Below are 16880 nucleotides of genomic sequence, written 5' to 3' on the forward strand. Positions count from 1 at the left end.
TTGGCAGGATTCAGTATCAGTTAGTGATACTGGGTTGTTGCCTAGGCTTTACATTAAAGGGACACTAAACCCAAAAAAATTCTTTCGTGATTCAGATAGAGAATATAATTTTAAACAACATTCCAATTTAATTCTATTATTTAATTTTCTTCATTATTTAGCTATCCTTTGTTGAAGAAATAGCAATGTATATGGGTGAGCCAATCACACGAGGCATCTATGGCCAGCAACCAATCAGCAGCTACTGAGCATATCTAGATATGCTTTTCAGCAAAGTATAACAAGAGAATGAAGCAAATTAGATAATAGAAGTAAATTATAAAGTTGTTTAAAATTACATGCTCTTTCTAAATCATGAAATAAAAAATGGGGGTTTCATGTCCCTTTAAGTTAAGAACTCTGATATTATTTTGCAGCCTGTGTAGAGTCATCTGAGTAGCCATGCTGTAAATAACTTATATACTTAAAAGGGACCTTAAACTCAAAATTTGATTCTAATAAAATGCTTAAAGGGACACTGAACCCAAATATTTTTCTTTTGTGATTCAGATAGAGCATGCAATTTTAACCCCTTAATGACCACAGCACTTTTCCATTTTCTGTCCGTTTGGGACCAAGGCTATTTTTACATTTTTGCGGTGTTTGTGTTTAGCTGTAATTTCCCTCTTACTCATTTACTGTACCCACACATATTATATACCGTTTTTCTCGCCATTAAATTAACTTTCTAAAAATACCATTATTTTCATCATATCTTATAATTTACTATAAAAAAAATTATAAAATATGAGGAAAAAATGGAAAAAAACACACTTTTTTTAACTTTGACCCCCAAAATCTGTTACACATCTACAACCACCAAAAAAAAAACATGCTAAATAGTTTCTAAATTTTGTCCTGAGTTTAGAAATACCTAATATTTACATGTTCTTTGCTTTTTTTGAAAGCTATAGGGCCATAAATACAAGTAGCATTTTGCTATTTCCAAACTACTTTTTTTCAAAATTAGCGCTAGTTACATTGGAACACTAATATCTTTCAGGAATCCCTGAATATCAATTGACATGTATATATTTTTTTTTAGAAGACATCCCAAAGTATTAATCTAGGCCAATTTTGGTATATTTCATGCCACCATTTCACCGCCAAATGCAATCAAATACAAAATATCGTTCACTTTTTCACAAATTTTTTCACAAACTTTCGGTTTCTCACTGAAATTATTTACAAACAGATTGTGCAATTATGGCACAAATGGTTGTAAATGCTTCTCTGGGATCCCCTTTGTTCAGAAATAGCAGACATATATGGCTTTGGCATTGCTTTTTGGTAATTAGAAGGCCGCTAAATGCCGCTGCGCACCACACGTGTATTATGCCCAGCAGTGCAGGGGTTAATTAGGGAGCTTGTAGGGAGCTTGTATGGTTAATTTTAGCTTTAGTGTAGTGTAGTAGACAACCCAAAGTAATGATCTAGGCCCATTTTGGTATATTTCATGCCACCATTTCACCGCCAAATGCGATCAAATAAAAAAAAAACGTTAAATTTTTCACAATTTTAGGATTCTCACTGAAATCATTTACAAACAGCTTGTGCAATTATGGCACAAATGGTTGTAAATGCTTCTCTGGGATCCCCTTTGTTCAGAAATAGCAGATATATATGACTTTGGTGTTGCTTTCTGGTAATTAGAAGGCCGCAAAATGCTGCTGCGCATCACACGTGTATTATGGCTAGCAGTGAAGGGGTTAATTAGGAAGTTTGTAGGGAGCTTGCAGGGTTAATTTTAGCTTTAGTGTAGAGATCAGCCTCCCACCTGACACATCAGACCCCCTGATCCCTCCCAAACAGCTCCCTTCCCTCCCCCACCCCACAATTGTCCCCGCCATCTTAAGTACTGGCAGAAAGTCTGCCAGTACTAAAATAAAAGCTTTTTGGGGGGTATAGGTTTTTTTTTTTTTAAAAATAATAATTATTCTGCTGTATAGGACCCCCCTTAGCCTCCAACCTCCCTGATCCCCCCCAAAACAGCTTTGTAACCTTCCCTATCTGCCTTATTGGGGCCATCTTGGGTACTGGCAGCTGTCTGCCAGTACCCAGCTTATACAAAAAAGTGCTTTTTTTTCTTAAGTTTTTTTTTTTCTGTAGTGTAGCTTCCCCAAACCCCCCCCCACCACCACCACAAACCCCAACCACCTCATTGATTGTTTTTTTTCTTCAGTTATTTTAAACTGATTGCACCTTTTTCTGTAGTGTAGCGGTTCCCACCCGCTCCCTCCCCGTGCACGCGCCCGCCCCCCGCCCTCCCGTGCACGCGCGCGCGTCCGTGCGCGCCCCCGGGCATCCCCGCCCACGATCCCGCCCCCCTCCACATCTCCAGGGCCATCGATGGCCGCCACCCGCCTCCCGGTAATGCTCCCACCCACCAACGAAGGAAGCCACCGATCTCCGGTGCAGAGAGGGCCACAGAGTGGCTCTCTCTGCACCGGATGGCTTCAAAAGGTTATTGCAGGATGCCTCCATATCGAGGCATCACTGCAATAACCGGAAAGCAGCTGGAAGCAAACAGGATCGCTTCCAGCTGCTTTCCACACCGAGGACGTGCAGGGTACGTCCTCAGGCATTAACTGCCTTTTTTTTGAGGACGTACCCTGCACGTCCTCGGTCGTTAAGGGGTTAAGCAACTTTCTAATTTACTCCTATTATCACATTTTTTTTGTTCTCTTGCTATCTTAATTTGAAAAAGAAGGCATCTAAGCTTTTTTTTGGTTCAGACTCTGGACAGCACTTTTTTATTGGTGGATGAATTTATCCACCAATCAGCAAGGACAACCCAGGTTGTTCACCAAATATGGACCGGCATCTAAACTTACATTATTGCATTTAAAATAAAGATACCAAGAGAATGAAGAAAATTTGATAATAGGAGTAAATTAGAAAGTTGCTTAAAATGTCATGCTCTATCTGAATCACAAAAGTAAAAATTTGGGTTCAGTGTCCCTTTAATTACAAATCATTCAAAAACTTTGCAGTGCAATTTCTTTCTGTACTTTACCTGTTTTTTTGTTTGTTAAAAACAGTAGTGTTTCCACTCTCCCTAAAAAGGCTGGAGTGCATTCCATAGAATGAATTTCTACACAACGCACAATGATTGGTTAAAATGTGCAGAAGCTTGTTTATATTTGTTATTTATTGGCCACAGCAAGGAAGTATGATCAGGCCCGGACTGAACGTCGGGCATACCGGTAGGCCGGGCTATAATTTAGCCACGCCCACCGCAATTTATTTTCCAAAATTTTGTGAGAGACATAAATTATTTATTGTAATAAATATTGTTTATTATTATGTATTTATTATGTTTAATAATTCTCATTGCCAAATGCCAATTGCCGCCCTTGCCATATAATACCGGGCCGGACACTAGTAAATGGTGATGTCAGACTGACTGAGAACACACAGCACGCAGCCGCACTACACTGATGCCGCGTGCTGTGTCCACTGTGTCAGGAGTAGGCGAGTGATGCTGGGCTTGATCCAATCATCTAAGATGCAGATGAGAGCTGCAGAGCTGACTCAGCAGGTCAGGTCAGATACAGGAGGACTAGGACCTTTTTGGTAGCAGGCTGCCAGCATAGCACAATATCATAAATGAAATACTCAATGATATCACTGATGATATGACATAGCTGATAGCTATCAATGAGATTTCCCATCTTCAAAACTGAAATTTCCAAACATGTTCCACTGTCAGTGGGAAAACGCCAAAAGATGAATGAGGAATTCATTTTTATTTTTTATTTTTTTATTTTATAACACAGGTTATCAGAAATTCTTAGGCATTCTTATGACTCACTCACATACTGATATATTCTGATTCAGAATATATCAGTATGTGAGTGATTTATAAGAATCATTGAATCTCTTGAAGAGATCATCCTATAGCTACAGCATGTATTACGTGACATATACTTTGTGCCCTATAGCTGTGTGTTATGTGACATATACTTTGTACCATATAGCTACAGCTAAATGTGTGTTATGTGACATATACTCTTTGTACCCTATAGGCTATAGTTGTGCGTTATGTGACATATACAGTGTGCCCTATAGCTGAGTGCTATGTGATATATACTTTGTGGCCTATAGCTACAGCTAAATGTGTGTTACGTGAGATATATACATTTTATATCTTATAGGCTATAGCTGTGCGTTATGTGACATACACTTTGTGCCCTATAGGTACAGCTGAATGTGTTATGTGACATATACTTTGTGCCCTTATAGCACTTTATTTTGGTTTTTTTAATGTATTTTTTCATGCCAACCAATTGACAAAATACGGTGATTATAGGGTGTTGGAACTGTTAAATGTTTTTGTCACTTAAACAAGTATTATACTTGCCTTGTTTGATATACTATTACATGAAATACAAGAAATGGTGGGTGGAGTGGGTTTCTTTGCTCTAAAATGCCCAGGCCTCTTTTTGGTCTCAGTCCAGCCCTGAGTAAGATAGACAACATTCAAGATGCATTTCCAAGCGGGGTGTAGTGGTCCTGCAAAAAAATAAAATTTTTCATTTTTAAAAATGCATTGAAAACATTTGGCATTTTGGAATAGAAAAATTACAATAAAGAACTAACAAGATGGCTTTGTTCATTTATATAATTTGCCATTTACATTATTTTTCGTGTTATAAAAAGATGCATTTATATTTCCCGACAATAATTCAGCTTAATAAATTGTACTCCTAAGTCAGCATTTAGCAAAAGGTTGATGCTCTCACAAAGTCATAATTCAGTAAACTGTAATATTAGTATAACAAATATATATTCCCAATATGGTATACTTATGATTCCTTGCCAGTTCCAACAGTTTGGTTATAAATGTCCAATAAATCTGATATACACACAGGAATAAAGAGATGCTGATCTTGCAGGTTTTAAACATTTAATAGAAGTGTAAAATTTCATGCAATTAGATTGGACAGGCAGAAATTTACACTATTAAAAAGAAAAATGTTGAGCATTTAATTTGGAAAGTACATTTAATGTAACTAATGTTTAATAAGGATTTGTTATACCAAAAAAAGGAGGCGGTTGGCTAAGAAAGCTCCACTATCATAGTCACCTGTTTGATTGATCACATAATAGAGCTTAGCATTCTGCGTACCTTGCATTATGTGAGCTGCAAACATTGCTGGTTATCTCCATTGATATAACAGGCTTATATTTTCATTTAATAAGTAATTCATCGTGGGCAAGCTGTTCAATTTCAAGATTCCGCTATACTCTGTTGAATAAGTGATTCTCAATCAATTTCAGGACATACAGCTCAGGCTTCTGGTGTCACAGTGAGACAGTACGGAAGGTGACATGGACAAGAAGCCATGTGGAAAACACACTACTGTGCACCCATTTGAAATCAAACTGAGTTTCCATTATAAGCCTGTATTTTGAAAGCTTACCAACTCTGGTTTAAATTAAAAAAGTAACTTTAAAACAAAACCCAAAGGCCAAAGCCAACATAAGTGATGTGATCTGATTCAGATATTGCCAGTAGAATGTGTTTTTCAAAATGCAAATTTAAAGGGACATTAAACCCCAAAAATGTATCTCATGATTCAGATAGAACATACAATTTTAAGCAACTTTCTAATTTACTTCTATTATCTAATTTGTTTCAGTCTCTTTATATTCTTTTCTGAAAAGCATATCTAGATAGGCTCAGAAGCTGCTGATTGGTGGCAGCACATAGATGAGTTGTGTTATTGGCTCACCCATGTGCATTGCTATTTCTTCAACAAAGAATATCTAAAGAAAGAAGCAAATTAGATAATAGAAGTAAATTGAAATGTTGTTTAAAATTGTATTCTCTGTCTGAATCATGAAAGGAAATGTTTCAGTTTACATATTGTTTAATTTTTATTGGAAAATACAGAATATTATTTTGTAAAGATTTTCTCAGAGAATCTCTGTATTTTAAATTTTGGAATATTTATACAGTATATAAGGGATATTAAACACTGCATACATTTTATAAGCAAGTTATTCTTTGTTGCCCTCTCGTCATTGGATGCTCCCACGTTGATATTCCAAAATGGCAGAACCCATAATAAAAGGGAGATGCATGAAAACTATTTAGCGCATGCAAATGTGAGCTGAAATTACAAGTTAGGTGCAATGCAAATGCGGAAGCTTTGTGCACGAGAGTGCACTTCCATAAACTCCAATGAGAGCCTCGTTCTGATGTGGATAGACAGAACACATAACCTAGCGCAGCAAAGGGGTAAGTCGCGCAGAAATGAGCTGCAGATGTAAATATATACATGTATATGAATATATACATATATATTTATGTCTTAATATGTGTATATGTTGAGGAAACACACAGTTCACCATAGACTGCAACGTAAATGCCCTTTCAGTGCCATTTTTTATCTAACACCCCACACCCGCCACTTTAAAACCCTTAATACTGCTTCATGCTGTTGTTTTTATTTTTTTTTAAATCTACTTTTTTCTTAATAAAAAACTACTATTCAATTTGGGGCCAAATGGGGCTTTTTTGGAATATTAACCAGAGATCTGATTTCTGGTTAATTTTCTGAACGTTAATTACTACCGCAAGCTTGTAGTAGCAATAACCAGACACTTGTAATGGCTGGTTATTTATTGCGTGTCTGTAAACAAGCGAATTTGCCTGTTTACGGGCACATGATAAATTAGCGCTCCACTTGTAATCTAGCCCTTAGTGTTTTAACGTCCCTTTAATTAGTTAATTAATTAGTTAATTATATTTATTTTGCATATCTGCAGCAATATCATATATACAGATTGTTCAATCTTTAAGTAGAACTCATTTTGAAAATCAATTTATATGCATTTTAAGCATATACTAAATACTAGGAAAGACTATTTGCATAGAGAACATATTTTTTAATACATTTTACCTGTGTCTAAGATGTACCAAATGGCTAGTTTTCTATGTGAGCTTATTATGAATGATATGGAAAACAGCTGCAGAGCTGCTGCTAAAGCTTAAAGGGACATGAAACCCACATTTTTTCTTTCATGATTTAGAAAGAGAATGCAATTTTAAACATCTTTCAAATTTACTTCTATTATCTAATTTGTTTTATTCTCTTGATATTCTTTGCTGAAAAGCATATCTAGATATGCTCAGTAGCTGCTGATTGGTTGCTGCACATATAAGCCTCATGTGATTGGCTCACCCATGTGCATTGCTTTTTCTTCAAATAAGGATATCTAAAAAAATGAAGCAAAATAAATAATAGAAGTAAATTGTAATGTTGTTTAAATTTGTATGTTCTATCTGAATCATGAAGAAAGATTTTGGATTTAGTGGCCCTTTAAAGCATAACTGAGTTATTGTTGGTGCACTGGTCAATGCCTTATTACTAACATTCGGTTTTAATTTATTTTTCAGATGTTCCTATAACTTATCATGCAGAAGGCAGCCGACAAGCCTTAAAAATCTACTTCTACATTGATAGTTACTATTTTGAGCATCTTCCACAAAGGTTAAAGAATGGAGGAGGATTTAAGATTCAACCAGTGCTTTTTTCGCAAGGTGAATAATTTGATTTATCACATTTTACAGTGAAACATCCTAGACAATCTTTTTTGGACATGAATTTGTCTGTTCATATAGCACAGACAGCGCCTAACACAGACAGCACCTAGCACAGGTAGTTTCTAGCACAAACGGCATCTAGCACGGACAGCACCTAGCACAAACAGTACCTAGCACAAACAGTACCCAGCACAAACAGTACCCAGCACAAACAGTACCCAGCACAAACAGTGCCTAACACAAACAGTGCCTAGCACAAACAGTGCCTAGCACAAACAGTGCCTAGCACAAACAGTGCCTAGCACAAACAGTACCTAGCACAAACAGTACCTCTGTTCATATAGTTTAATACTCCCTTAAAGTGATGGTAAATCTGAGCGTTTAAATAACACTAGGATTTAACATCACTATAAATAAAGTGGAATTTCAGTGATGAGTTAGTAAAAAAGTGTGCTAAATCCATCCTGTCTGTGCCTTGGCACCACTCTAAAGTCAGCACCTCCGACTGCACCACGGCACAGTGCTCTATACCAGCGGTTGCCAACCAGTGGTCCATGGACCACTGGTGGTCCACGAGAAGATGTTGGTGGTCCTTAACACCATCAAGCAGGAATTAATCTCCTCTGATGGTGTCACCCCCGTCGTGCCTCAACTCCCTACAGTGCCTGGCTGGACATCAGTGAAAACTAACGGAGGAGAAGTTAAATTACAATCTCCCTAGGCACGCTGTGTAGTACTGTGCAACTTGCATGGCTAGATTGTATTTTTAACTCCTCCTGCCTGGCGCACTGCTCAGAGGAAGATGATTACATTCTAAAGCCAGCAGAGGTTGGTATGGTCTTGGCTTGAAAATTAAAGTATATAAAAAAGGAAAATCTTAAATAAAAATTCTCTCTTATATTTCATTTATTTTCTTCCCTTTACCTGTCTCTTTGTAGTAGTTTTCCTAATCCATTCAGATGGACTTACATCACTATTTGTCTTCCTCCCCTCCATCTTCTTTTTTTTTTTATTAAATATTAATTCTTTTTCATTCCTAATCATTTTTCCAAACACAAAGCCATTGCACCTGAATTTCAGTAATTGTCATCCAGCAGATCAGCCATACCCACCAGTATTATAGTAATTGGCAGTAACATCAGTCGTGGTTAGCTCACATCCATATTGAGAGCTTTCTAATATAAACTTAATTTATGACTCCAATGTCTGTCCATGATCATAAGTAGTTTTGAATAATTGCTAACTGGGAAGTTTGAAGTCTTGTGGTCCCTTTTAAACATAATTCTTTTTTTTCCCCACTTTCTGCCTCTCTGTTTCCAGCTCAAAAGTTGGCACTCACCCTTCATCTATCATTTGGAAGTATTCTCTCAGTTCTGTCATTCAATTAGTTAATTCCAAATTTTTTTTCTTAAAAATGTGTAAATATATACATAATGTAAACTTAGCTATGGTTATACTAGTTATGTACAGTATGTGTGTGTATATATATATATATATATATATATATATATATATATATATATATATATATATATATATATAATGTAAACTTAGCTATAGTTATACTAGTTATGTACAGTATGTGTGTGTGTGTATATATATATATATATATATATATATATATATATACACACATAAACATTATACAGGTTTGTACCTTTTTTAAAAAGAAAATCACGTTAGTGGTCCACATGATTCAAAATTATGAGTTTAGTGGTCCCTGAGGTTCGAAAGGTTGGCGACCCCTGCTTTATACCAATGAGGTGACATTTCAACCTCTAACCCAAAAGCCATGCTAGCATACAGAACACTGTCAGATGACTAGCACGACTATTGGTTTAGAGGTGAAAACGTCACCTCATTGAGAGAAGAGCACTGTGCCATTAGCGGTCGGAGGCGCTGAGTCTAGCAAGGACCAACGGCACAGAAAGGGTGAGTTTAGCACCCTTTTTTTTTTACTAATTAATCACTGAAAGTCCAGTTTATTTTTAGTGATGGTAAATCCTAGCTTTTTTAATGATGGATTTACCATCACTTTAACTTACAAGTGATCACAATACCACATTGATTTAAGGTACTTTATGACTTTCATATATTAGAGGTAAAGTTTGTAATGCATTTTTGCAATCATTAGTGATTTATAAATTAGGTTTTATGAATATGTGTTTAATTAAAGTTTCTTCATTATATCCACAACAGGTAAGGAAATTAATTGAAAGGGTGTAAAAAGCTAATAATTAGTTAACAGTGACATACGATTTGCAGTGTGAGAATTAAAGAGATATTCTACTGTAATATTTTCTTCCCCTCAGTGTGATTCATTCTACCTGCTAAAGTTTATTCAATTACTTACAAATAGCCGATTTACCTTTATTTTTACATTTAAAATAGTTGTTTTTGTCTGTTGAAACCATCATCTGTAGTAGGCAGTAATAACCGTCACAGTAGGGAATATAATAAACTCTTATCAACTACTTGCCTGTGTACTTTGTCCCTTTAAGCAAAATTATTTTTCCTAATAATGAATACAGCTTGTGATTGTTGCTAAGATTCGAAAAAAAAATTGCATTACCTAAATAAGCTTTAAAGGACACAGAGCACTGCTGGTCCGAGCAGAAACTGCCACTGGCCCTATCAGTGGTGCTTTTATAATGGCCTTTTAATCTAACTAGTTGGGTCATATTCGTTAATCTCCAGTAAAAGTGATTATTTTAAACTTGGAGATTCTAGTATCCATCTTCTTCTAGATTTCAGAACAAATATATTAAATCCAACAAGTCAGCTGTTAATTCATTATTTAATTGTATTTCATGTCCCACAATCCAGTTCAGTTTGCCATGGAAAAAATGTAACACAGCTAATACTTTACTATTACATTTTAGTACATTTGTAAAGATTCCAATTTATTTACTTAAACCCACTGAATTATGGACACAGTCGCCTAGATTACGAGCCTTGCGTTAGCCTTAAAAAACAGCGTTGAGAGGTCCCAACGCTGCTTTTTAATGCCCACTGGTATTACGAGTCTGGCAGGTATAGGTGTAACGCTCACTTTTTTCCGCGACTCGAGCATACCGCAAATCCATTTACGTCAATTACGTATCCTATCTTTTCAATGGGATTTGCCTAACGCCGGTATTACGAGTCTTGGAGAAAGTGAGCGTTAGACCCTCTCCTGTCAAGACTCCTACCGCATTTAAAAGTCAGTAGTTAAGAGTTTTATGGGCTAACGCCATAACATAAAACTCTTAACTAAAGTGCTAAAAAGTACACTAACACCCATAAACTACCTATTAACCCCTAAACCGAGGCCCCCCCGCACATTGCAAACACTTAAATACATTTTTTAACACCTAATCTGCCGACCGGACATCGCCTCCACTGTAACAAATATATTAACCCCTAAACCACCGCACTCCCGCCTAGCAAACACTAGTTAAATTTTATTCACCCTAATCTGCCATCCCTAACATCGTCGACACCTACCTACATTTATTAACCCCTAATCTGCCACCCCCAACGTCACTGCCACTATACTAAAGTTATTAACCCCTAAATCTAAGTCTAACCCTAACCCTAACATCCCCCTAACTTAAATATAATTTAAATAAATCTAAATAAAATAACTACAATTAAATAAATAATTCCTATTTAAAACTAAATACTTACCTATAAAATAAACCCTAAGGCCTAGATTTAGAGTTTGGCGGTAGCCGTGAAAACCAGCGTTAGAGGCTCCTAATGCTGGTTTTAGGCTACCTCCGGTATTTGGAGTCACTCAAAAAAGGGTCTAACGCTCACTTTTCAGCCGCGACTTTTCCATACCGCAGATCCCCTTACGTAAATTGCGTATCCTATCTTTTCAATGGGATTTTTCTAACTCCGGTATTTAGAGTCGTGTCTGAAGTGAGCGTTAGAAATCTAACGACAAAACTCTAGCCGCAGAAAAAAGTCAGTAGTTAAGAGCTTTCTTGGCTAACACCGGTTCATAAAGCTCTTAACTACTGTACTCTAAAGTACACTAACACCCATAAACTACCTATGTACCCCTAAACCGAGGTCCCCCCACATCGCCGCAACTCGATTAAATTTTTTTAACCCCTAATCTGCCGACCGCCACCTACGTTATCCTTATGTACCCCTAATCTGCTGCCCCCTTAACGTCGCCGCCAGCTACCTACACTTATTAACCCCTAGTCTGCCGTCCGCACGCCGCCGCCGCCAGCTACATTATCCCTATGTACCCCTAATCTGCTGCCCTAACATCGCCGACCCCTATATTATATTTATTAACCCCTAACCTGCCCCCGACAACGTCGCCGCCACCTACCTACAATAATTAACCCCTAATCTGCCGACCGCAAAGAGCCGCCAGCTACATTATAGCTATGTACCCCTAATCTGCTGCCCCTAACACCGCCAACCCCTATATTATATTTATTAACCCCTAACCTGCCCTCCCTAACATCGCCGACACCTAACTTCAATTATTAACCCCTAATCTGCCGACCGAATCTCGCCGCTATTCTAATAAATGTATTAACCCCTAAAGCTAAGTCTAACCCTAACACTAACACCCCCCTAAATTAAATATAATTTTAATCTAACGAAATTAATTAACTCTTATTAAATAAATTATTCCTATTTAAAGCTAAATACTTACCTGTAAAATAAATCCTAATATAGCTACAACATAAATTATAATTATATTATAGCTATTTTAGGATTAATATTTATTTTACAGGTAACTTTGTATTTATTTTAACCAGGTACAATAGCTATTAAATAGTTAAGAACTATTTAATAGCTAGAATAGTTAAAATAATTACAAATTTACCTGTAAAATAAATCCTAACCCAAGTTACAATTAAACCTAACACTACACTATCAATAAATTAATTAAATAAAATACCTACAATTACCTACAATTAAACCTAACACTACACTATCAATAAATAAATTAAATACAATACCTACAAATAACTACAATGAAATAAACTAATTAAAGTACAAAAAATAAAAAATAACTAAGTTACAAAAAATAAAAAAATATTTACAAACATAAGAAAAATATTACAACAATTTTAAACTAATTACTGATTGGAACAGCCAATAGAATGCGAGCTCAATCTGATTGGCTGATTGGATCAGCCAATCAGATTGAACTTGATTCTGATTGGCTGATTCCATCAGCCAATCAGAATATTCCTACCTTAATTCCGATTGGCTGATAGAATCCTATCAGCCAATCGGAATTCGAGGGACGCCATCTTTGATGACGTCCCTTAAAGGAACCGTCATTCTTCAGTTGGACGTCGCCGGATGAAGATGGGTCCGCGGTGGAGGTCTTCAGGATGGAGCTGGTCCTCATCCGATGAAGATAGAAGATGCCGCTTGGAAGATGATGGTTGCCGGTCCGGATCTACTCTTCTTCCCGGATAGGATGAAGACTTTGGAGCCTCTTCTGGACCTCTTCAGCCGCCGGAAGATGGATCGCCAGCCCCCGCTTTGGTTGGATGAAGATTTTGGAGCCAGGACGGATCGGTGAACCTGGTATGGTGAAGACAAGGTAGGATGATCTTCAGGGGCTTAGTGTTAGGTTTATTTAAGGGGGGTTTGGGTTAGATTAGGGGTATGTGGGTGGTGGGTTGTAATGTTGGGGGGGGTATTGTATGTTTTTTTTTACAGGCAAAAGAGCTGAACTTCTTGGGGCATGCCCCGCAAAGGGCCCTGTTCAGGGCTGGTAAGGTAAAAGAGCTTTGAACTTTAGTAATTTAGAATAGGGTAGGGCATTTTTTATTTTGGGGGGCTTTGTTATTTTATTAGGGGGCTTAGAGTAGGTGTAATTAGTTTAAAATTGTTGTAAGATTTTCCTTATGTTTGTAAATATTTTTTTATTTTTTGTAACTTAGTTCTTTTTTATTTTTTGTACTTTAGTTAGTTTATTTCATTGTAGTTATTTGTAGATATTGTATTTAATTAATGTATTGATAGTGTAGTGTTAGGTTTAATTGTAGGTAATTGTAGATATTTAATTTAATTAATTTAATAATAGTGTAGTGTTAGGTTTAATTGTAACTTAGGTTAGGATTTATTTTACAGGTAATTTTGTTATTATTTTAACTAGGTAACTATTAAATAGTTATTAACTATTTAATAGCTATTGTACCCGGTTAAAATAATTACAAAGTTACCTGTAAAATAAATATTAATCCTAAAATAGCTATAATATAATTATAATTTATGTTGTAGCTATATTAGGATTTATTTTACAGGTAAGTATTTAGCTTTAAATAGGAATAATTTATTTAATAAGAGATAATTAATTAATTAATTAAATTATATTTAACTTAGGGGGGTGTTAGTGTTAGGGTTAGACTTAGCTTTAGGGGTTAATACATTTATTAGAATAGCGGTGAGCTCCAGTCGGCAGATTAGGGGTTAATAATTGAAGTTAGGTGTCGGCGATGTTAGGGAGGGCAGATTAGGGGTTAATACTATTTATTATAGGGTTAGTGAGGCGGATTAGGGGTTAATAACTTTATTATAGTAGCGCTCAGGTCCGGTCGGCAGATTAGGGGTTAATAAGTGTAGGCAGGTGGAGGCGACGTTGTGGGGGGCAGATTAGGGGTTAATAAATATAATATAGGGGTCGGCGATGTTAGGGCAGCAGATTAGGGGTACATAGGGATAATGTAAGTAGCGGCGGTTTACGGAGCGGCAGATTAGGGGTTAATAATAATATGCAGGGGTCAGCGATAGCGGGGGCGGCAGATTAGGGGTTAATAAGTGTAAGGTTAGGGGTCTTTAGACTCGGGGTACATGTTAGAGTGTTAGGTGCAGACGTAGGAAGTGTTTCCCCATAGCAAACAATGGGGCAGCTTTAGGAGCTGAACGCAGCTTTTTTGCAGATGTTAGGTTTTTTTTCAGCTCAAACAGCCCCATTGTTTCCTATGGGGGAATCGTGCACGAGCACGTTTTTGAGGCTGGCCGCGTCCGTAAGCAACTCTGGTATCGAGAGTTGAAGCTGCGTTAAATATGCTCTACGCTCCTTTTTTGGAGCCTAACGCAGCCTTTATGTGGACTCTCAATACCAGAGTTATTTTTATGGTGCGGCCAGAAAAAAGCTGGCGTTAGCTACGCGGGTCCTTACCGACAAAACTCTAAATCTGGCCGTAAGCTAGCTACAAAATAACTAATAATTACATTGTAGCTATCTCAGGGTTTATTTTTATGTTACAGGCAAGTTTGTATTTATTTTAACTAGGTACAATAGTTATTAAATAGTTATTTAATAACTTCCTAGTTAAAATAAGTACAAATTTACCTGTAAAATAAACCCTAACCTAAGTTATAATTACACCTAACACTACACTATAATTAAATTAATTCCCTAAACTAACTACAATTAATTACAATTAAATTAAATAAACTAAAGTACGAAAAAAAACAACACTAAATTACAGAAAATAATAAAATAATTACAAGTTTTTTAAACTAATTACACCTAATCTAATCCCCCTAATAAAATAAAAAAGCCCCCAAAATAAAAAAAAATCCCTACCCTATTCTAAATTACAAATAGCCCTTAAAAGGGCCTTTTGTGGGGCTTTGCCCCAAAGTAATCAGCTATTTTACCTGTTAAAAAAATTACAATACCCCCCAACATTGCAACCCACCACCCACACACCCAACCCTACTCTAAAACCCACCCAATCGCCCCCTTAATAAAACCTAACACTAACCCCTTGAAGATCACCCTACCTTGAGATGTCTTCACCCAACCGGGCAGAAGTGGTCCTCCAGACGGCCAGAAGTCTTCATCCAGGCGGCATCTTCTATCTTCATCCATCCGGAGCAGAGCAGATCCATCTTCAAGCCATCCGACGTGGAGCATCCTCTTCCATCCGACGACTAACACTAAATGACGGTACCTTTAAGTGACGTCATCCAAGAAGGCGTACCTTCAATTCCGATTGACTGATAGAATTCTATCAGCTAATCAGAATTAAGGTAGAAAATATCCTATTGGCTGATCCAATCAGCCAATAGGATTGAGCTTGCATTCTATTGGCTGTTCCAATATTGTAGCTAGCTTAGGGTTTATTTTAAAGGTAAGTATTTATTTTTAAATAGGAATAATTTAATTAATTGTAGTAATTTTATTTACATTATTTTAAATTAGATTTGTTAGGGGGGTGTTAGGGTTAGACTTAAGTTTAGGGGTTAATATGTTTATTATAGTGGCGGCGACGTTGGCGGCGGCACATTAGGGGTTAATAAGTGGTTAGGTGGCAGCGACATTGGGGAAGGCAGATTAGGGGTTAATAAATAAAAAGTAGGTGTCGGCGATGTTGGGGGCAGCAGATTAGGAGTTCATTAGTATAATGTAGGTGGCGGCGGTGTTCGGAGCGGCAGATTAGGGGTTAATAATATAAAGTAGGTTGCGGCGATGTCGGGGGCGGCAGATTAGGGGTTAATAAGTGTAATATTAGGGGTGTTTAGACTAGGGGTTCATGTTAGGGTGTTAGGTGTAGACATAAATTTACTTTCTCAAAAGGAATCAATGAGGCTGCGTTAGGAGCTGAACGCTGCTTTTTTGCAGGTGTTAGGTTTTTTTCAGCCGAATCTGCCCCATTGATTCCTATGGGGAAATCGTGCACAAGCACGTTTTGCCAGCTCACCGCTACCATAAGCAACGCTGGTTTTGAGGTGAGATGTGGAGCTAAATTTTGCTCTCCGCTCACTTTTTTGCAACACTTAAATGCACATGTATTCAAGCATTTATCTCATTGTAAGCCAACATAAAAAAACTGTAATACCAGCGTTGTTTGTAGGTGAGCGGTGAGCATAAACTGAGCGTTAGCACTGCACCCCTGTTACCGCAAAACTCGTAATCTAGGTGAGTATTTCCAAGTCATCAACATATGTTGGCTTACAATGAGATAAATGTTTGAATACATGTGCATTAATGATGTTTTTACAAGAATTAGCCTTCATTTAAGTGTTGCAGATTTTTGTCAGACCTTCATGGATGGACGTTTCAACAAACCAATGGCAAACTGCTAAATCTTGAAAAAAATTGTTAACTTGTTATGCCTTTATATACCACAATATACATTTAAAGGGTTTTAGCCACATAATTGGATCTTCTTCATACAGAGCAGTAAGGAAACTAAGATTTCTGAAATTCATAACAAACATACCCACATGCTGCAAAATATTACCGACTTAGGTCTAGTTTCCATTGCTGTTGTATACTGTGGAGACTGGTGAAAACAAAAAA

General features: G+C 36.9%; 1 protein-coding gene across 1 annotated transcript in view; it reads left to right on the forward strand.

The window, feature by feature from the left end:
* The window catches only part of PREX2 (phosphatidylinositol-3,4,5-trisphosphate dependent Rac exchange factor 2), a 689594-nt gene that overhangs the window by 477261 nt on the left and 195453 nt on the right, over window positions 1–16880 (forward strand). Inside the window, exon 34 of the mRNA XM_053715101.1 lies at window positions 7448–7591. Coding sequence (XP_053571076.1) covers window positions 7448–7591 — 144 coding nt within the window. The remainder of the gene's footprint in view (window positions 1–7447; window positions 7592–16880) is intronic.

Source organism: Bombina bombina, chromosome 5 (assembly GCF_027579735.1).
Source record: "Bombina bombina isolate aBomBom1 chromosome 5, aBomBom1.pri, whole genome shotgun sequence".
Classification (NCBI taxonomy): domain Eukaryota; kingdom Metazoa; phylum Chordata; class Amphibia; order Anura; family Bombinatoridae; genus Bombina; species Bombina bombina.